Below are 23037 nucleotides of genomic sequence, written 5' to 3' on the forward strand. Positions count from 1 at the left end.
GCACCTTTAACAAATAATATATACAAAGATGAACCAGAGTTCACTGTATGAACAATTTAGTCAAATTTCACTTTTTAAATGGATGTTCCAAATTATGTAAACCTGTTTACATTCGGCACAAAAAATATGACCTATATATCCAGTGCAATCACCTTTTCGTTCATGTACATAAAATTTGTACCATTTGTAATAATGTACATGAAAAATGAATCCTTATTTACAAAAACAAGATGTAAAATATTGCTCGTAGTAAACAGCACTGTTCCCATATATAGCATATGGAAAGCGCTTCTACATAAATGCATATGCATACATTATAGCAGATTCACCTGTGGCTGTAACTTCATGTTAACAGCTCATCTGGTCATGTCCATCTATTGAGAGTATCTCAGCGTCTGTCTGTGTGTGTGTTTATAGTGTTGGTGTCTCATATTGAAGGCTGGAGTTTGGTCGTGTTTCTCTGATGCATACTGTGATGTCTGGCCAGTTCATCTGAGCGGGCGAATTTCTTCTGACAGCTCTGCCAGCGACAGACAAAAGGTTTCTCACCTGATGATGAACAGAGCAAACGTGGCAACATGTTAAAGTCCTCATATTCACATGGTATTCATTCATATGCATCAAAAAAATGTTTGAAGAGATACAAAAAAGGTTTACGCACTTGTTTTACCTGTATGAGTCCTTGTGTGTGTTTTGAGATGATCGGAGCGAGAAAACTTTCTTTCGCATGTCTCGCACTGAAAGGGTTTGACTCCTACAACACCACCATAGAGAACAGACAACACACACACTCACATGACCACAGTGGGCTTCAGACACTTTATGGATGTTTTATGATGAAAGATCTTTAATAATGTGGATAATAAAAAAGCCTGATTTAAAATGCACGACAGAAGGAAATGATTAGGGTCACCATTAGGACATTGGCCCTAAATAATTATGAAAATTAAATGTAAAAAAAATCTTGCCTATGTTGACATTTTATTGATGGTATTTAAAGGTATGACAATGCTAATGCTATGTATTTCTATAATCATTTATCCCCCAAACACAGAGGATGCCTACCGACAAACCCAGTGAAACTTCGGACCTCTTTTCCTCTATTCTTGACTGCTTCCCCATCATGTAGCCTGACTACGTCAGACTTCGTACGTCCGCTCAATTTCAATTCGCTTCTGTACTCAGTCTGATATAGAAAACCAGCTCCCAGGTTAGGCTTGTTCGACTTGATGCGGCGCCGAAGATCCGACAGGCGGATGACATCAAAGTACCGCAAGAGCGATTCGAAAGCAAACTTTTTATCGTTTTTCGAATCGCTCTCGCGGTACTTTGATGTCATCCGCCTGTCGGATCTTCGGCGCCGCATCAATTAGTGATGGGTCGTTCTTGAACGATTCGTTCATTTTGAACGAATCTTTAATGTGACTCGGGAAGAACGAGTCATCTCGGGGAGTGATTCGTCCAGTCGCGCATGCGCATTGCGCAACATTCTATGGGTCCTGTGACAAAAGAACGAACGACTCAAACCCGAAGACTCGAGAGGTGAACTAATCTATTCTCTTTCCGGCTCAGACTGCATTGGTAAAGCGTAGGGGGCTGTCACGTGATGAACGAACGACTCAAACCCGAAGACTCGAGAGATGAACTAATCAATTCTCTTTTCGGCTCTGACTGCATTGGTTCCCTTTCAAGTCGGTCTCTCTATATTGCGTTGCTACGCTAGGGGTTTCCCCCTCCTTCCTCAAATACTGAAGCCTTATTGCATCACGCCAGTAAATTCTACCGGCCAATGACGCTCGAGCGCCGAGCTAGGGGCGGAGCCATCCACTATATAGGCCGGCACCGAGCGGCATTGACTCAGATTCTTTCTCCTTCACGAAGCAAGCATCAACTTCAAGACTTCAAACTACAAGACTACTTCTCGCCATTGACAATGCTAATAAGAGGACGCCGTTTACAAGTTCCCCTTTGGCGATCCGGCAAGAGGATGTCATTCAAGGAATGCGGTGCGTGCGGGGGTCCTATGGAGCTTCCGGACGCGCATGACGCGTGTGTCTTCTGTCTGGGCCGAGCCCACGTAGAAGACGCGCTTAATGGGTCTAACTGTGCCTCCTGTGAGCAGATGCCAGTCAAGGCCCTCCGTGCTAGGATCTCAGTGATCCTCAACTGCACAACCCAGTGCCTCCCCCCTCCGTCGCCGCCGAGCCGCAGGGAAAAGACAGAGGCAGCCACGTGCTGTATAGGCCCCTCTGATGAACACATGTCGACCTCTGTCTCGCATGCTCATCATTTAAGAGGACCGCCAGTGTCCTACGATGAGCTCAGCCTGTGCCCCGTGGAGGATGTGCGGGATATGGTGTCGTTTGGAGCTGCGGCGGGAGACGGCGACGACAGTGACGGAGCCACATCATCTGCAGCTTCTGGTTCGGATGATTGGTCGTCCCACTGCACTGAAGCACATGAGTCTCCAGCCCCGGTTGAAGAAGAGCTGGCGAGAATCCTCACCGAAGCTGTTCAAAACTTGGGGCTCGAATGGTCACCCCCCCGAACAACCGGCCAAGAACAGATTGGACATGCGGTTTCTGCAGTCGGGTCGCCAGGCTGCCCCACCCCAGAGACCCGCGCCTTTCTTTCCTGAGGTACATGACGAGATCTCACGCTCGTGGCGCTGCCCCTATTCTACCCGGATCCAACCGGCGGGATCGCGCATGTTTTATTCCGTCGACGGGGCCAACCGAATGGGTTACTCGAAGCCGCCGCCTATCGAAGAGGCAGTTGCGGCGCATCTCTGTCCGGCTAAACTTGGGTGGAAATCCACACCGTTATTACAGTCTAAGCCCTGTCGCACTACCAACCTCCTGGCTGAGAAGGTGTACATGGCAGCTGGCCAAGCAGCATCGGCGGTTCACACAATGGCGGTTCTCCAGGCTTTTCAAGCCAGGATGCTCCAGACACTAGATGAAGAGGGGCAGGACTCCGATTCCTTCAAGAAGCTGCGCTCTGCTACCGATTTGGCGCTCAGAGCTACAAAAATGACGGCCCAGGGCATCGGTCGCTGTATGGGCAGCCTGATCACGCTGCAGAGGCACCTCTGGCTGACGCTGACGGAGATGAGGTAGTCTGAAAAAGCCCAGCTGCTAGACGCACCCATTTCTCCGCAAGGCTTATTCGGCGACCCGGTGGGCTCCTTTTTGGAGAAGTTCGTGGAGGCTCAGAAGCAGTCGAAAGCCCTAAGCCATTTCCTGCCTAAGAGAGAGCGGCCGGCTGCAGTCCCACCGCGATCCAGATCTTCGTCTGCACAGCGCTTTAAGCGGCACGAAAGACCACCTTATGTTCTTCATGCTGGCGTGAGGACGGATTCAGAGCCGGCTGTGAGACCGAAGGCAAGACAGTCACGGTACCCGAAGAAGATGGGGCCCCATCCTTCGAAACCGGTGCCGGACCCACAGCAGCGTTTCTTATGGGAGTGGTTTGAGGAGGAAGCGGCCTCTCTGAGAAGCGACCGCGGAGCCGTCGCGCAAGAAAGTTCTTCTTGCTGTGTTAAATCCGTCTGTTCCCTTGCATGCCGCAGGCGACAGCGAGAAATGTTTGATGTGTTATATGCCAATAAAGTTTGCAAAAAAGATCAAACCAAACAATGTTCACATTCAGAGCTCTTTTCCTCCTCCTCATCTTTTCCCATTACGCGATGTAAGCGGAGTCCCGCTCTCAAGCGGCATTCCGCAGGGCACGAGCCCAGTGTGCTGTCTCGGTCTGAACACGAGTACTCCCTCGGCACGCGCCGATGGACCAGCTGGTGTAGAGGACAGCAGCCTAACCAGTCGGATGGTCAACCGCTCTCTGTCATCAGACGGCGGCCTGTTCAGGACGTGTCACATCATGCTTCGATCCCTCTCGCACTACGTGGATGCGTGGCGCGTGCTTCCAGGAGTGTCGGAATGGGTAAAGTGCACGGTCATAAGCGGGTATACACTTCAGTTTGCACGCAGACCACCCCGTTTCAGCGGTGTAATGATGTCAGACGTGCCGGACAAGGAAGCGCCAGTTTTACGAGCAGAGATTCGTTCTCTCCTAGAGAACGATAGAAGAAGTTCCCGCGGAGGATGTGGAGAGCGGTCTTTACAGCCGCTACTTCCTAGTCCCCAAAAAAGGCGGGGGTCTTCGCCCTATTCTGGATTTGAGACCGCTGAATCGCGCGCTGGCGAAACGCTCGTTCAAAATGATAACGGTAAAACAGATCCTAGCGCATATTCGGCCCGGGGACTGGTTTATATCGGTGGATCTAAAAGATGCCTATTTCCACGTCCAGATAGCCCATCGTCACAGACGTTTCCTGAGGTTTGCGTTTGAAGGCAGAGCGTACCAGTTCAGAGTTCTCCCATTTGGGTTGGTGTTGGCTCTGAGAACATTCACAAAATGTGTAAATGCAGTGCTTGCCCCTCTCAAGCAGAGTGGAATGCGCAACATGAATTATCTGGACGACTGGCTCGTTATAGCCCAATCGCGAGATGTACTTGAGAACCACAAGCGCCAGCTTCTGGGACACATGGAGAGTCTGGGACTGGCTATCAACGTGCAGAAGAGCAGGCTGTGTCCCACACAGAGCATTGCATTCTTAGGAATGAGTTTGGATTCGCGCTCTATGAGAGCGCGTCTTTCTCAGGAACGTGTGCAGTCTTTGGTCAGCGCTCTCGCCTCGTTCAGGCCGGGAAGAGCGGTATGTCTGAAGAGTTTTCAGAGACTGCTGGGGCTTATGGCAGCAGTGGCGGTGGTCTGCCAGCTCGGACTTCTGCATATGAGGCCACTTCAGCTATGGCTGAAATACCGGGTGCCGCGCAGAGCGAGGCGCGATGGCCGGTTGCGCATCGTGGTGACTCGCGGATGCAGGCGGACGCTGGCCCCCTGGTTCAACACAAGTATGTTCGAGCAGGGAGTCCAGATGGGCAGAGTGGTCAGCAGAAAGGTTGTCACTACGGATGCGTCGTTGAAGAGCTGGGGAGCCCTTTGCGACGGCAGACCGGCTTATGGCGCTTGGACGAGCGCTCAAGCGATGTGGCATATAAACTTACTAGAGCTGAAGGCAGTATCTTTAGCTTTGCGCAGCTTCCTCCCTCTAATAAAGGATCGACATGTCCTGGTTCGGACAGACAACACTACGGTGGTGTCCTATATCAATCATCAGGGGGGCATTCGTTCACGCTCGCTTCAGAGGCTGACGGAACGTCTCCTTTTCTGGGCAGACGTGAACCTCCTGTCGATTCACGCAGTACATGTTCCCGGCAGTCAGAACTGCGGTGTGGACATGCTGTCCAGAGGCGGTCCAGTTTACGGGGAGTGGAGGTTACATCCGCAGACGGTTCGGCTAATCTGGAGCCTGTTTGAAGAGGCGGATATCGATTTGTTTGCCTCAGAGGAGAATACGCACTGCCGGCTATTCTTCTCGCTGACCGAACGCGCCCATGGAGGGGGACGCTCTTTCGAGTCGCTGGCCCAAGGGACGGAAGTATGATTTCCCCCCAGCAAAAATTATGCCACTGGTGCTGCACAAGATCAGGGAGGAGAGAGAGACTGTGCTGTTAGTTGCGCCAAATTGGCCCAACCAGCCATGGTTTCCGGAGTTGGTAGAGATGCTGACGGCTCCTCCGTAGCCGATCCCCTTACGGAGAGATCTCCTGTCGCAGGTGAGCGGCTCGGTGTGGCACCCCAGGCCGGAGCTATGGAACCTGCATGTTTGGCAGGTCAGCGCGAGGAGCAGCTGCTGAACGTTTCCCAATGAGTTTTGGAGACGATCGCGGAAGCGAGAGCCCCATCGACCAGACGTCTGTACAGTTTGAAATGGCAAGTTTTCATTTCATGGTGTAAGACGAGAAAAGAGAATGCAGCTAGCTGTGACGTATCGGTCATTCTGTCTTTTCTGCAGGATTATCTAGATGCGGGGCGCATGCCATCCATGCTGAAGGTGTATGTGGCCGCTATTTTGGCTTTTCATCTGCCCATCGATGGCCGAGCAGTCGGAAAGCATCATCTCATCGCTGGATTCTTAAGAGGGGCACGGCTGTTGCGCCCGTTTCGCCCCAACTTGATGCCAGTTTGGGAGTTATCCTTGGTGCTTAATGCACTCTCCGGACCGCCCTTTGAGCCGCTGTGAACGGCAGAGTTGAAAGTGCTCTCATTCAAGATGGCACTTTTACTCGCGTTAGCGTGTGGTAAGAGAGTGGGCGATTTACATGCACTGTCTACAAACACTGCATGTTTGGAGTTCGGTAAGGATGACTGTATGGTCAGGCTGCAGCCTAGATGAGGATATGTGCCTAAAGTGCTTTCTACTTCGTATAGAGCGCAGGTCATTACGCTGCAGGCATTTGCTCCTCAGGATTCGGAGCCGATGCCGCATCCACTTTGCCCAGTCCGTGCTCTACGTTTTTATCTGGACAGGACTAGTCATTTCAGAATGACGGAACAGCTGTTTGTCTGTTTCGGAGACCGCCCCAAAGGGCTGCCGATATCGAAGCAGCAGCTATCACATTGGATCGTAGAGGCTATTGCGTTAGCGTACGCATCTAAGGAAGAGCCCAATCCGTGGGGAGTACGCACCCACTCTACGAGGAAGGTCGCTTCATCATGGGCTTGGGAAAAAGGTATGTCGATTCAAGACATTTGTCTGGCAGCAGGGTGGTCTTCGCGAGACACTTTTGCCAGATTTTACAACCTTGAGATCCCCTCATTTGCACTGCATGTTCTGTCTGTGCAGTGATATGTCTTGGTATCGGCGCTTGTCCACGCCCCTCGATGAGCGGAGTGGTTTCGACTAGGTCCGGTATGCTGTTTATTAAGCAGCTCCTTTGCGTGTTTGGATTACACCGACCGCGGTAAGTGCGCTATTGATGTTAGTATGTAATCCCTTGGTTACAAGCGATACATGACACACAAGTACGGGCTCCGGCGGTGCTGCGCGGCCAGTAAGGAGTGGTGGATACTGTTATCATGCTTAGTCCCGCTCAGGTTGAGCTGGAGGTCATTTGTTATCCCCGGGGAAAAGCAGTCAACGGGCTGTGTTGTAATTCTCAGGGTCTTATCCATATTCGTTCAGTCGAGAGATTCTGAGTCAATGCCGCTCGGTGCCGGCCTATACAGTGGATGGCTCCGCCCCTAGCTCAGCGCTCGAGCGTCATTGGCCGGTAAAATTTACCGGCATATGGCTTCAGTATTTGAGGAAGGAGGGGGAAACCCATAGCGTATCAACGCAATGTCTCGTTCCCTCCTTTCAGGGAACCGAGGTTACATACGTAACCGGAGACGTTTAGCTTACGAAGCTGTCACGTCGTGAACGAACGAGTCAAACCCGAGGACTTGTCAGATAAGAGCTAATCATAGACTAAAGACCCAGGTAAACAATGAATTAATATTTTCTGTTTCTTATAGCATTATAGTTTTGTATTGTTTGTAATGTGATCAACGTTTGCATAAGTAGTAGATGTGTTAGGAAAGTAACATGTAACATTTTAATTATATTTTGCTAAAATTAACGAAATGAACGATATGACTCGAAAAAAGATTCGTTCATTTTGCTGAACGAAACTCAAAGGTCCGAGTCAGTAAAATTATCCGAACTTCCCATCACTAGCCTCAAGTCGAACAAGCCTATTATCTCCGGCTCCGCACCAGCCGTCCAATCAGCGATCAGAGGGCGGGCTAAGAGCCGTGACGTAGCGCTAAGCGCCGAATTTAAGATTGTAGTTGAGGTTAGGGAAATCTAAAACGACAGCGGACACGGAGACACGGGATGCTTTTCGCTCTGTTGTGGAGAATATTCCCGGCGTTTGCCAACTGAAGCCCGAACAAGAAGAGTGTTTGGTTCACAATTTGAATGGAGGTTATTTCCTCTGCTTTTTTATGGCCCTTGGAGTTTTAGAGGGTGTATTTCGGTCTCTTTTATCTGTCGAGCTCGAACTGGCACCCTTTTGACAGGTCAGTGTCTCTTTCTTTTCCAGTCCTTGAATATTGCCATGTCATGCTGTAATCTTGCAATTAAATTGCAGCATTTCCGACAGACTCGAAATCTACGAAGAGCTGCCGTGTTTAACAGAACTAATCCTAACTTTGACAGTTGACTGCAAATATTTTCTTGTTTGTCTCTACGGTCAAATATTAGTTTAGATGCACTAATTGTACCGTGGATGCGTAGATTTACTTCACATAATCTGCAAAAGTCGTTCACAGCCATCTTCACTCCGATATTTCGATCGATGTTTCCGTTTTCGCCGCGGCGCAGACCTGTGTTTACAATGTTTACGAGGCAGCTGAGCCGGCGCATAACATACGTCATAACCAAACGTTATGTGATTGGCTTACGGGTACACCAAAGATTTTAAACTTCAGACAAGCGCGACAATTTTGTTTGTTTGTTTTTTATTGTTCTGTGTTCCTGTAACGCATAGGCCTAGGTTTTTTTTGTGTCTTTTATGCTAACAATTCAATTTTATTTATATAGCGCTTTTCACAATGTGCATTGTTCCAAAGCAGCTCAACAGGAAAAAATAAGAAAAACAGAAAATGTCAAACACACCACATGGTGTTTATAGAACAAGCATGATCATTCTAGTAAATAATATCTAATAAATGCAGTCTCCCGGTGAGCACGCCAACACTGCCCTGTGGCGAGAGAAACCCAAACTCCAATGATGAATAAATAGAGAAAAAAAAACATCTCCTCTGACGTGTCACAGCTGCACTCAGTGACTATGATTGATTAAAAGTTACTGAGTAAATGTTTATGAAGAATATGGAGAGCTTATTAGTTGTGATTTAGGAAGTTTCATTTGTTGAACCTGTTTAGGTCTAATTTGGTCTTATTTTGTGATCGATATCAGACAACAGAGGAATGTTATAAGCAGGGAAAATAGTAATGGCATAATGTAACTGAGTGCAGTTATAACAGACATGGACTGTAATTGATCAAACTTTGTGCATGACCTTACCTGTGTGTCTGCGCTGATGTCTCTTGAGCTGATCAGATCTGGAGAACTTGCGGCCACAGCCTGTGTAATCACACTGGTACGGCTTCTCTCCTAAACATACAGAAGACTTTATCATACTCATCCCATAACTGAACTGATCATCTGAGCCAGTGATGGACAGAGAGCCCGTGGCCCACAAGGGGGTCCCAGTTGACGTCAAAGGGGGCCTCATATTTTTAAATTAGAAAAAATGAGCATTGAAAGAGCCTACATTTAAAAAAAATCTAGATATTTCTTGCTATACACTTTATTAAAAATAAAGATGTTTCACGAAGTCATAGAGAAAAAACTTTTTTGTCTAAATGGTTCCACAAAGAACCTTTAACATCCGAAGAATCATTTTATTTCACAAAAGGTTCTTTGTGGCGAAAAAAGGTTCTTCAGATTATAAAAAGGTAAGAAAGAGAAGATTCTGTAAAAAAAAAACATTTTTTTTTGGTGGAACTAAAAATGGTTCTTCAATGTGGATTCGCTGTGAATCTTCAATTCGCTGTGAAGAACCTTTTAAGCACCTTTATTTTTAAGAGTGTATTTGGTCATTTTTGTAATAAATAAATGTTTTCACGTTAATGTCAAGCTATAAAATGTTTTATTGGGTAGAAATTTCGAGTTTTTTGAGTGGGAGGGGACCTTTGAATATTGTTGAATACAGTTGGGGGACTTTGGGGAGTCCAAAATGTTAAGAGACCCACGATCTGAGCTGAACAACGACTTGTCTGTCATTGAAATTAAGCTTCCACAAGGGGGCGCCACACACGTATTTTAATTAAAGGCTGATGGATTTATCTGTGAAAACTGATACATGCTGTTCAATTTACTCGCTCCACACGTTTTTTAGTATTTCTGTATATTAAGAATATCAATATATTAAGAAAATCATACTAAATGACAAAATGTTTCTAGACAGAAGTCTCCAGTTTGAAGAAGTTGCTATATTATAGTTTTAGTAATAGTAATACTGGCTAACAATTTGTACTGTAATGTTTTGATAAAAACTGTGACGATACAAGGGTCATTTTTTTGTGGGTGCATGCAACAGGACATTTTTTGGACGGTGCTTTGTTGTAATTGTTTCCCAACAGAACAGCAGAATAAACGCGTACAGTAAGAATCATTGGGTTGTGGCTTCTCTTGTGATGTTGTGTGACCCCGAGTTCACTGTAAGTTTGTGTGCGCGTGTTTTTCACACAAATCACAGTTATCAGACTGACACTGTAACTCCAATGAAAAGTGAGACATTCCTGCGAGCCGGAATCCAAATGTCCAGAGACCCGATCGGATGAATTAATGTTCCTCTGAGTCACAGGGAAGTTTTTTACATTTCATTTAAATCCCTGCCACCAATGTCTGCCAACCAATATGATTTCAGGTCTAAATAAATAAATCCACGGATGAAATGCAGCTTTGTTATGCACGAATTCCAGCATATTGCCTAACATATCTGCTCCTTTTGTTTTGAAGAAGAAAAAAGCAAAGATCTAAACTCATCATGTGAGTTACAGGTCTGTTCTTAAACAGCAGGGAATATATATATATATATATATATATATATATAATGCAACTAATTCATTTATAAATGTTGATACTGAGTTGAGAAACTCTGTATCTGGATCAGTTTATAATTGTGTTTCTTCTGCATTTGCATCAGTCACATTTTACACACGTTGTCTGTGATGTCAGATGACAGCTCACCTGTGTGTTTCCTGCCGTGCATCTGCAGGTGGGACAGCTTGAAGTACCTTTTACTACACCCGGGGTATGAACACATGAAAGGACGTTTCTCATTGCCTTCCGATGACTTCACGATAGAGGGAGTGATGCCTGGTACTCTCCGCACATCCTGGAGGACAGATAAAAAATACTCGATTTTGCTCGCCCTTTTGTGTCTCTGTTTGTTTTAACGTAACTTCTGTGTTATTTCTCATTTACCCAATCCTGGCTCAAAACGCTCTTATCATGGTCTGTTAAACATCAGTTTAGCTTTCAAAAGCCTTAAAACAGCATATGATATTTAAAATGTACACAGAGAGATCTCTGGACATTCTCTGCTGTTTCTAAGACTGATATATGTTCATTAAGAGTTTATGATGTATCGGCTGAGAGTTCGAGCTCAACCTTAACTGTTAATGGACCTTGAGAAAGATGATCTGGGGGGAGTCTCGGACCCCTCTGATGCTCAGGTGGGGGGTCTCTGAATATTTAAGCGCTGGGCTTGTAATGCTTGTCTTGTGAAAGGTGTGTGTTGTTTGTATTAACTCACCTGCATTCCTCTGAACACACCATTGGTGTGTATGTGATACTGAGCACTACAGCTGTACACCACAGGAGCTGCTGCAGACGCTTCAGTCTCATAACCTGAACTGTGAGAGAGAGAGAGAGACCGGTCACAAAGAGACAACACTTGACAAGTCCTCCCACAGCCCATTCATTTATTCATTCAATAGATAAACTCCTGGTTGTCATGGCAATCGGAGTTAAGAGACTGGAAACCAAATCTTTTATCTGGACAGCTGGCATCAATATTCTGTCCTGTGTCCAGATCACCCGATCCAGTGGCACAGTTTCTCTTCCTACCACAATTACTCACAACCCTGAATTCCCACAATTGTGTGCCACTTTCATTTCCGGCCTTTAGCCAGACTGTATCACTGTATCAATAAATAGGGTAAGCTAAAACAAATGTAGAGGAAAATAAATCAAGATGCAAGGTTAACAAAAAAAATGGATAGTGAGGCTATTGTACTGGGTTTTACAAAAGGACACGCCCCCTTGCGTGCCAGGACACGTAAAACGTGCAGCAAAATCATTTGCTGAAATTAAAAGCAGTTGGACTCGACGGTGGTCCTTACGACTTACAAGGGAACCAGGTTTCCTTGGATACTGAAAGGTTGCGCGGAATTGCATTTTCTGATGCTGTAAGCAGACATTTTGCTGAGTGTTGCCACTCAAGGGGGTGTGTACACGTGGTGTTCACGGTGGAAAGTGACATCACGTGCATACCCTCTACATATGATATGTACATTTGGGTTCTTTTAAACTTGCCTTCAGTGGACTGTCATTACAGAGGGCTAGATAGAAACAACAGGAATGACAAGGCACACTACAACAAGGGAAACACAGACGGGACCATTACAAATATTTTACATTTGTGACCCTTTCTGTGAAATCCAATCTAAAGTCAAAAAATCTGACGGGATTTTTAATTGATTTCAACCATTTTGATTTTTGACATGGCCTTTGTCAATAGTTAAGATACAGCCAATATTAAAGATAATATTACAGATGAAAACCTGATAATTTTTCACAGAATGTTTTTTTTGTGTGTAGAATGATTTTATGTAGAAAACAATAAATGACAAATTGACTTTTGCTGGGTTTTCACATTGTGTTCATAATATCATGATATAGTCTTAATTGTGAACCCAGTATTGTGTGAACCATAGCATTGTCTCACAGAGCCATAAGTCTGGTGTTTTTTGCAGTAGACTTGCAAAGAACCGCCCACTTTGACAGGAAGAGCCATCTGACTGACTGGTAAAGCAGCCAATAGAGCGACAGATCTCAAAAACACAACTGGTGACTGTCAAAAGAGTCTGTACCTCTTAATGGGGGGCGTCAGAGGGCTGACGGGGTTCCAGGTCACACAATCCAACTGGGACGCCATTTGATATAGACTATCACTGCAAGAGGAAAGAAGATACAATTACAAGTCATGTGACCCAATGGTAACTACTCAGTTTCTACCGACTGAAAAAAGACACAAAAGCAAACAAACAACATGTCAAAATGTAAAGCAAAGTGATGATGTCATTCTTTAAAGTGATAGTTCACCCGAATATGAAAATTCTTTCATCGCTCACTCATCCGCATGTCATTTCAAACCTGTATGACTTTATTTCTACTGCATAACACAAAAGAAGATCATTTGAAGTATGTTGGTAAGCAAACAACATTGGAGCCCCATTGACTAACATGCTGAGGCATTTTTCAAAATATCTTCTTCTGTGCTCCACGGAGGAAATGGTCACATAAAGGTTTTGAACAACGTGAAGGTGAATAAATGATGACAGAAATGTTATTTTTGAGTGAACGATCCCCTTATTAATCTTGTTTTCTTTATGTTTTGTTGGAGTCTTGAAGTTTAGTTAACACTGTCAGCGGTGTGGTGTGCTGATGTTTCACAGGGATTATTCACTTCTGCTGGTTAAAGAAACCTGGTAGACTAAACACTGTGGAAGTTGCACACACACACACCACATGCTGTGTGGTGTCATATACAGCATATCACACACGTCACACATGCTTCTGGCTGGAGAGATTGGTGACTGGCATGATGATGTGGATTGCTGGGCAGTTTGTGGAAGTGATCTTGACTCATCTGCTGTTTGCCTTTGACATGAGCTGAAGTTGCAGGGTTTTTTTGTTCTTTTTGTCACAAAATACATCAGACTTCGAATGAAAATCTATTTTTACAAAAGGACAAGTTGAAAACAAAAGGGTGTAAGAATATTATACTAATATTATTATGTTGGCTTGACAGAGCCAACATACTGATCTTGTATCTAAGCTTATTATTATTCTTCCGATTCTTCTTCTGATCCCCAAAATTTCTGACTGCTACTCCTCCTAGAGCTTTCAAACTACATCCACCAAACTTTCCACAAACCTTCAGTCTGGTCTGACTTGAGTTGTTATATCTTTTCTAACTGATCCGGGTTCTGGTTTTCGAAAACCGGACTCTCAAAACCACCTAATTTCCCATAGACTTAACATTGCGACAAACTTTGACGGCTCATAACTCAAAGTGAGGATGTCGTAGAAACTTGCGATTTACCACGTTTGAAGAAGCTGGCAGGCTCTGTAAGAACTTACCTCACAATGGGGTGTAAGTTGCACCCCTGGGGTGTAAGAGCCCCCCAAAATTCCCCATTGACTTATATGGGACAGGAAACATGCCCATATAAGGCGTCATAACTGTCCCATGTTGAATAATTGTGCAGTACAACCACTTAGAGACAAGGGGGTGGGCTCATTTTACTCAGGCAACCAATCAGTATCCCAGGAACTTCCTTAAGCTACGAAGCCACGCCCATAGCAACCATTTACAGCAACCTATCAACCGCTCCCTTAGACTCCCATTATAAAAAGTCCAGATGGATATCTTTGCAACACAGTGTCGTAGAGACAAGGGGGTGGGCTCATTTGGCTCAGGCAACCAATCAGTATCCCTGAAATTTCATTAAGCTACGAAGCCACGCCCATAGCAACAAAATATGTTAACTTAGCAACCATTTAACAAGACCTATAACTCTACATCAGAACATCGTAGAGACATGGGGGTTGGTTTGTTTCACTTGGGACTTGAAGCATCATCAATTGGTTTCTACTAAGCCACGCCCATAGCAACCAAACAGGTTAGCCTAGCAACCATTTAGCAATACCTATATCTCTGCATCAGAACATCGTAGAGACACGGGGGTTGGTTCGTTTCACTCATAGCTTAGAGTATCATCAACTGGCAGATGCTAACCCACGCCCATAGCAACCAAACAGGTTAGCCTAGCAACCATTTAGCAACACCTATATCTCTGCATCAGAACATCATAGAGACACGGGGCTTGGTTCGTTTCACTCATTAGAGTATTATCAATTGCAGATTCCAAGCCACGCCCAGCTGTCGTTATAATCATGCTAGTAACATGCTAATCATGCTAACAACATACTAAGCCCGGTTTTAACACACTGGGGTCACATTATTTTTTCCATCATGTTAGAAAAAGTTTAACGATAAAATCTTTCAAACTATTTCAAACTCTTCAGGACAGGCTTTGTCAAGCCAACATAAAGTTTGTACTCGAACTTTACTATCTAGTTACTAATATTGTTATTAGTAGTAGTAGTAGTAGCATAATTATTCATTTTGACTATTTTTTTAAATTATGATTATTATTATTAGTAGTAGTTGTAGTAGTAGTAGTAGTGATGGTGGTTGTATGATTATTCATTTATTACTAATATTATTTAATTGTTATCACTTTGTATTATTATTATTATTAGTAGTATAATTATTCATTTATTGCTATTAATATTTAAATATTATTAATATTATTATTACTAGTAGTAGTGGTAGTTTAATTTTTTTTATTATATATACTGTATATATATTTTTTTTTTTTCCATTATCATTATTATTTAGTAGTAGTAGCAATTGTAGTATAATTATTCATTTATTACTGATATTATTTATAGTAGTAGTATTATCAATTTATTAATATTATTTAATATTAAGTAATGTATTAGTAAAGTATACATACAGTATGGAACAGTCTAGTGATATTTCATCAGTGGTTTATGGCTGGTTGGAACATTGCTGTGTTACGAAATGCAAGAGGCCAGACTTTGGTGATGAAAACTATACTGGAATTTCCCTTTTGGCTTTCCCTGTAATCGTGTTTTATCGCCAAGAAGTGAAGGTTCATGGGGTCACCAGAACACGGTGCAGCAGTACCAGGTTGATACCAGCGAGCGAGTGTGTGTTTGTGTGTCTTCTTGTGATGGTTTCCAAAGCCATTTCAAGCTCCAGGCAGCAGATCTGTGTTTATAGTGAGGAGGGGGAAAAGTGGGGACTCTGTGTTCGGTTCTTATCAATTTTTAGTTCTGTGTGATATTTTTCTCTAACAATATGACAGAGCAGGATTTGAAGGATTGCACGCTGCGCTACAATTCTGATGATGAGCGTTTCAAAGCTGAATTTTAATTAATTTAATAATAAAAATGTAATAAATAAAAAAGGAAATAATTTATAAAATAAATAAATCTTTTTTTATATTTTTTATCAAAGCTCTCTTTGAAATGTCTCTCTCTCTCTCTCCCTCTCTCTCTCTCTCCCTCTCTCTCTCTCTCTCTCTCTCTCTCTCTCTCTCTCTCTCTCTCTCTCTCTCTCTCTCTCTCGGTTAATGTTAGTTCACCCTTATCGTTTTTGTTTTGATTTGACAAACAAAACTGGACAATATGTAAATATTTGTAAGAAAGGTTTTTAAAAATTTTCTCTGTCCTTCTCTCTCTCTCTCTCTCTCTCTCTCTCTCTCGGGCAGAGAAGTAAAGAGGAATGCGGAGGAAATGGCCAGTAGATCACTGTGAGTGTTTTTTGGCCTGCTGAGAGCTGCTGTGTAGTTCTTAACCTCTGTGCAGAAAGCAGCGATCGATGCAGACTTACAGAGGATTTATTTCAGTCATACAGACCGGGACTCTGAATGCTGGGGGTTATGCCACAGCTAACTCCCACAAGTGTATGCCTTCCTATTTTGAAAGGTGGATATTCTGGGTAAAAACTATTTCAGCAGTATTTACTGTAAAACATCTGTGAATTACTGTTAAATTCACAGAAAATAATGAATCAAGACAAACTTTACATTTACAGTAATGTACTGTACATATAGGGCTCAATGGGGCAGGGTATTACATTAAAAGAAACATTACTAAATACTCCGATTTTTTAAGTTTAGCCACAAGACACATTATACAGTTTACAGTATGTGCTCCCTTAAAAATATCTCACCAACTCTGTGCAGTTACATGCAATATCATCCCATGTAAAGCCATCAAACCCTGTAACATTTGCATTTCTCCGTTTTCAGTTTTATTGCAGTTTAATATTTTGAATTAGCTTTTATTTTAAAATGTTTTGTTTTTATTGGTTTTAGGGATTTTGTTAGGTGTTTTTTTATTTTGTTTGTATTATTATTTTTGGTCTATATTTTCAATTAACAATTTTTTGACTCAACTTAAACTTATTTCAGTTTTTGTTTTGATTTTTAAAGTTATTTTAGGATGATGTTTTATTGGATTTAAAATATATATATATATATATATATATATTAATGGTTTTTGTTTTAGCAAACCATAATAACATTACATAATACACACAAGGATGCCAGAAAAAGAACTACAAAGAGAAAATCCAGTCACATGGACTGTGTTGACTGCATATAAGTAGTTCATCTGTATAGTAGTCATAACAGATCAATTACAGCAACAAACACTTCTGTATACAGAACAATTTAGACATTTAATTTAAGTTTAATGTAAGTTTAATTAAAAAAGATATTCACATTTCTGCTTTTAACCCTCCAGAATGTCTTGCCCCATAGACTTCCATTGAAAGTCCATGTAAAATGATTTTTGCTTGCTATTACAAACTGAGGGACAAATCAGACAGTTTTCTGTGGTAATCCACAGCATGACACAGATGCTGCTGAAAGAACTAATTCATAATGAATCCAGAGCATTCTATTTACTCAGCAGTACTTTTTTGGGCACTTTCTCTGCGACATCATTGAATGCTGTATTTTTAGAAAAAACACTTCTGTGGTTGCTTTTTCTTATAATAATAAACCACTAGCCTAGATGATGAACCAATAAAGATACCTGTTGAATGCATTTCTCAAGAGCAGCGTCTGACTGTCAGGAGGACTGTGGCACCCATAAACCGGTGGAGGGAAGGAGTACTGCTGCTCACCTGCGTGTTCACAAAGACAAAACACAAACAGATATTACAACATGCAACTACTGTATATAAAAAAATCTAACAAGACAATGAATGCAAACTCCAAAATGTATTGAGGCCTCACGCTTCCGTTTTCATGTTTACATGAAGCGTTTTTACAGGAGAACTAACAGAGATCTCTAATGGAAGCAGATTGGAGAGTGTGGTCTCATTTATTCTGAGGTTATCCAAACAGCTCAGAGCTCCCTGAGACCATAAAACAGTCCCCACCGCCTGCCTGACTCTTATAGGCCATAGATGGAGAATCAGTCCCCTGACAGTCCAAAACATTCTTCTCACAGTCCATAATTCTGTTTCCTTTTGTTAGCTGAAGATGAGGTACTATCATTTATGATCAACACATTTTGAAACAGTTACACGTACAAATAGAGATGTTGAGAGTTTTGAAGCATATGAGGAAAACAGATGCACATTTTTGTTGTCATAACGCTTGTATACATTTAGGGTTTCTCAAACACTTCCCCGTTTAATCAGAAAACAGATCAGTCTCACCGCAAATCCATACCAATGGTTTAGAAAAAACTGACATGGTAGCAAAGAAATGATGCTTACCCATGGTGCTTTGTGGAGACATGGTGTCCTCATATTTAAAGCAATGGTTGGGGAATGATGTCGTGTGGTGTGCAGGTGTGTGGCCGTAACTGGGAGCTCCATCCAGTGTCACTGGACCATAACCTGAGAGACAGAGACAGCAAAAAAAGTCCACTTTTAATTTCATATGAAACTGGCCACACCAGGTCAAACATAAAGGAATAGTTCACCTTCAAAATGACAATTCTGTCATTATTTACATATAAATAATGCCCACTTTCTGTCTTCTGCAGAACACAAAACAAGATATATTGTCCATACAATAGAAGTCAATGGAGACCAACAGTTTGGAGACAAATATACAGTTACCGACATTTTTCAAAATATCTTCTTTTGTGTTTTGCAGAAGAAAAAAATCACACAGGATTAAAATGACAACAGGGTGAGTAAATGATGACAGAATTTTCATTTTTTTAAGGTGAACTATTGCTTTAACAGCAGAGATTTTTTTCATTTTTAAGGGTCATCTTGCATTCAGACTTACTAATGTGAGTTTTCTTAACCAATAACTTGACTTTGTACATGAAGTTTTTTTTTCAAACGATTGGTAAAAAAAGTACTTAAAAGTATATACAAATTGTAGTGTTGGAATCTGCATGGCATCAGTATTAGTTGTTAGTGTTCCAGTAGGTCAATTTCTAGAGCAGAGGTCATGGGATAAATGACCAGGAAATGTTAATTGTATAACTTGAATGCCCTTTAACACACGTTGGACAGCATCTGCCAACTGCATACATTTAAATGTAAAACGATCCAAAATATTGTTTAGTAAACTGCATATCTAAGGTTTTGATCAACTTAAAAATCGACTTTTATGATTTGCAAAAGAAGTTTAGACTAGAAATGTAAGTTTCCTTCAAAAAGATATCATTTTAAACACATTAGATTTGTGTTTTCTTTTATTATCAGATATAAATTACTACTCTAAAAGAAATCAGATATTTATAATAGTTAGTTACCTGCTGCTGTACATTTACTATAATATCTGTTTAGATCCCTAAATTATTTTATTGAAAATTTAGTAAAGCAGAGAAAATATTTTTTCTTTATATTTAATCACTTCGTTTTACTATCAAATGTATATAAAATGTATCAAGTAATTAAATGTTGAAATTCAATGTAAATGTAAAATAAACGTTTGAGTAAAAATATTCGGTTACACTTGATTTTACATGTCTTATGTTACAGTGTAGTTATATATTTAAGTACTGACAAATAATAATGAACTACTTGTACTTTCTATAGGGACTGGATGTTTTAGGGTTAGTTACATGTAATTATGCAAACATATAGTAAATACTATAGTAAATACATGAAACATAACAAGGGCACCGTAAAATAAAGTGTTACCAAATATTCTCAGGGTAAATATTGACCTTCATGAGTAAGTCCTAAACTTCCTAAAAAGTCCCAAACAAATACACCCCCACACACTACTACTATGTTTTTCGTTCTCTTTGCTTCAGAGTAAACTAATAACAGAATCCCACAGACAGTGGAACCTAAGACATGCTGAATATGAGGCACGAGAGACGGGCGGCTGTCTCACCCTGGTTCCGTGCTACAGGAGGACTGTCCATACAGCCTGTCAGATAAGGCCCGCTGGAGAACATCTTGTTCTGACTGGAAGGAGAATCTGTAAAAGCCCCGTGTCTGCAGCCTCCGGCTCCTGTGAGCTGCCCTGAGAAGTGTACGGTGAAGGCCCCCTGACCACAGTGAGGGTCCTCGTGAGGGTCCGCTGGCCCCCAGCCTGGCTCCTGTTTGATGAACGAATAGGAGGGAAGAGATCCGTACGAGGAGCCTGTGTGAAAGTCCAGCATCGGCCCCCACTGCGGAGCTCCGCTGACAGGCAAAGAACAGTTACTGTTCACCCCGGCCAGCGACGGGACCGCTGGTAGAAGGGCGCTCAGGTCTCTGACGTCCGTTCCCATCAGGCCACACGAAAAAGAAAAGATTTCTTAGGTCCAGCACATTCAAACAAATATCTACTCTTCCAGAAAAGCGCAGAGGTCTCAAATGCAAAGAATACGTACAAAAAATTGAAGAACTCCTATCTCCACAAAAGATGACGGTGAGGGGCCTGAAGACGTCCTACAAAGGGTCCAGTCGAGCAGATTCTGGGACTCTGTCTGCTCCTGAGATCGGTGGAGATGGATGGAGTGATAGGAAGCGCCGGTGAGGTGTTTAGAGAAAAACATGGAGAGCGATCAGGAGAGTTTGAGGTAGGAGTAACTTCACTCTTGTAGATTTGTCTGGGTCTGTCGACTTTAAAAACCACCCCATCATGCCTGGAGGAGGAGCCAGAAGGGTTGTGAAAAAATGTACCTTACTCATCTTTTACTTGAACTGCACTTTCCATCCACTTCTGACTAATGGCTTGTTGTAAATATGTGTCTGTGCACGCGCGTGTGTGTGTTTGTGTACAACATGTATGGTTGTGTGTTATTTATGTTTGCCAACATCAGCATTCATTATTCATTTATGTTTGTTTTCTCATACAGTTGATGGAAGCACCACACAATTCTTACAAATTCACAATTTGTAAACAAAATCAGCTGAAAAACTATTTTCTGTCATGATTAACTGCACTGTAAAGAATTTCTGTAGAAATTACAGTATTACTGGCAGCGGTTTGCCAGTAACTTAGATTTACATTTATGTAATTTACTGGCAACAGTTTGTTCAAAGATAAATGATCATTAAACATTAAGAAGTCTTTATCCTTACAGAAAAAAAACTATAAAATAACAGCCTCATGCAAAGAATTCTGGGAACCAAAATTACAAAAAAAGCAGAAAAAGGTTTATGTGGATGTCTGGTTCCCAGAGGCTGTTATTTTATCGTTTTGTTTCTGTAAAGATAAAGACTTGTTAATGTTTAATATTAATTTATCTTTGAACAAACTGTTGCCAATAAATTAGATAAATATAAATCTACAGTAAGTTACTGGCAACTAGCTGCATAACTACAGCAAAAATCTTTACAGTGTGGATAGTTTTTTCTGCTCCCTGTCCCTGAGACCTGTGACCCGTGTTTAGGTTTTGATCCACCCAGTGGTGTAAAAAAGGTTTCTTAGAAAATGTAAGTGATTTTACTGCATTCTTTTTTCTTTGTTTTGTTAACTTGCATGAAATATTGCTTAAAATGCTTACGTTTGTTTAGTAAATAAAGAAATATCTGTCATATTTTATCATGTTTTTTATCATTTATGTTTAAAACCTGTATTTGTTTCCTCTGTAGGAAAAAAAAGAAGAAATTTTGAGAAATGTCTCAATGGTTTTGTGTTCATACAATGGAAGTCAATGGGGTCCAATAATGTTTGGGCGCCAACATTCTTCAAAATATGTTTTTTGTGTGTTCTTCAGAAGAAAGTCAGACAGGTTTGTAATGACGAGAGGGTGAGTAAATGATGACAGAACTTTCATTTTTGGGTGAACTATCCCTTTAAGTTGTGAAAAGTTAAGATTCTACTCCGTTAAATTAGAGACTTGCTTTCCCATGGATCTAAATGTACTTTTATTAGGAACCATATACATTCAGTACATACAGTATAGAGTGTAACACATTATATGTAGTGTAAAAGTATCACTTTAATACAGACAGCGGGTTTCAATTGAAGTGTCGACAGTGTGATCCTCTGTTGGGAAGTATAAGTGCTATCTAAAGAATTTGTGTTGTCAACGTGAAGGTTCAATTAAAATGATGGATGTGCTTTAAGATTAGACAATACTTGAGCAACGCAAGCATAATCTGTCTGTTTGGAAAATTACACACAAATTATGACAAACAAAATGTTCTAAAAATATAATAAATTATTATTTTGTTGTAATTCTGAGATGCAAAACTGATTCAGTATGTATAATATTATTGTATGTTTAAAATTAGTCTGATAATAATATGATTTTAATATCACGGTTATTGTCAAGACTGTTACACTAGCACCCCTACATGTAAAATATGTGTACAATTTGCCCCATAAACTGTCATTGAACAGGTAAAAAAACAAAAACATATATTAAAACATGTATTATACGTTTTAAATGATTAAAATAGATGGTTTTCAGAAAATATTTTATATGAAAAGAAAAGCAAAATTAAAAAGATACAGTATACAGTATATCTGCCAGGCAATTTTGATGTGATTTCACTCTTGGGGCGACCATTTAACAGTGATATTTTTGACTGGATATCAGTTGTTAATTCTTTTTTTTTATATATTTTGGGGCCTGGCCTCCACACTCTCCTGAAACCAATTACTCATGATATGTCTCAATTTGTCCTGTGCTTAAATTCAGGCTCAGTGGAGGGTGTCAAACAACGATGATGATCTCAGGATGAAGGTCCAGGAGTCTTCCGAGATGACTGTGTCAGAGCCTGGTCTTTGCCTCTTCACCCATGAACATCTGGAGCGTTTGTGAATGTAAAGACGGCATTGGCTGTGACCTCAAACTTGTGAGAACTCTGGAGGAGGTGTGTGAGAGAGTCCAGAGGGTCTGATTCCAAAATCCATGCATCATCCGATTCCGTTTTAAAAAAGCCAAAGAATGGGGGAATTCCTCGCTGTTGTTCAGATATATCCTGCTGACCATCTATGTCACGTATGTGCACATAAATGTGCACGTTATAAAACTAATGATTGATATAAAATGCAATATAATTCAATAAACTAAAATCATATTGAGCAAGTACATACCAATTTAAATGTAAAGGGAAGTACAACCCACAATTGTCCATTTTAAATCGACATAAAAGTTACAGATTGCAGCTTTAAGAAGCACTTTTGATTTGATACATTTTTCTCTGTTAGACAGAAGGATATTCTTCATGTTGCATGGTTTATTTTTTGCTTAAATGAGCAGTTGG

The 23037-nt window shown here is 41.7% G+C and overlaps 1 protein-coding gene across 1 annotated transcript; it reads right to left on the bottom strand.

The window, feature by feature from the left end:
- Window positions 1-10: 10 nt before the first annotated feature.
- On the bottom strand, window positions 11-20105 carry wt1b (WT1 transcription factor b). The gene is made up of 9 exons (XM_057347435.1): window positions 19724-20105; window positions 18136-18258; window positions 17445-17535; window positions 12619-12697; window positions 11278-11385; window positions 10710-10857; window positions 8979-9068; window positions 662-754; window positions 11-549 (listed from the first exon to the last, which is right to left on the bottom strand). The coding sequence occupies exons 1-9, from the start codon at window positions 20103-20105 to the stop codon at window positions 428-430; spliced, it is 1236 nt and encodes a 411-aa protein (XP_057203418.1). The 3' UTR covers window positions 11-427.
- Window positions 20106-23037: the final 2932 nt, after the last annotated feature.

The sequence above is a fragment of the Triplophysa rosa genome, linkage group LG12 (genome assembly GCF_024868665.1).
Source record: "Triplophysa rosa linkage group LG12, Trosa_1v2, whole genome shotgun sequence".
Taxonomy (NCBI): domain Eukaryota; kingdom Metazoa; phylum Chordata; class Actinopteri; order Cypriniformes; family Nemacheilidae; genus Triplophysa; species Triplophysa rosa.

Bases quoted from the DNA above. Each gene is read 5' to 3' on its own strand.
- wt1b (XM_057347435.1), bottom strand. From the start codon at position 20,105: ATGGGAACGGACGTCAGAGACCTGAGCGCCCTTCTACCAGCGGTCCCG. The intron at 18,259-19,723 runs GTGAGACAGCCG...TCTGTCTCTCAG, and splicing joins TCCTGTAGCACGGAACCAGG to GTTATGGTCCAGTGACACTG. The intron at 17,536-18,135 runs GTAAGCATCATT...GTGAACACGCAG, and splicing joins GTCTCCACAAAGCACCATGG to GTGAGCAGCAGTACTCCTTC.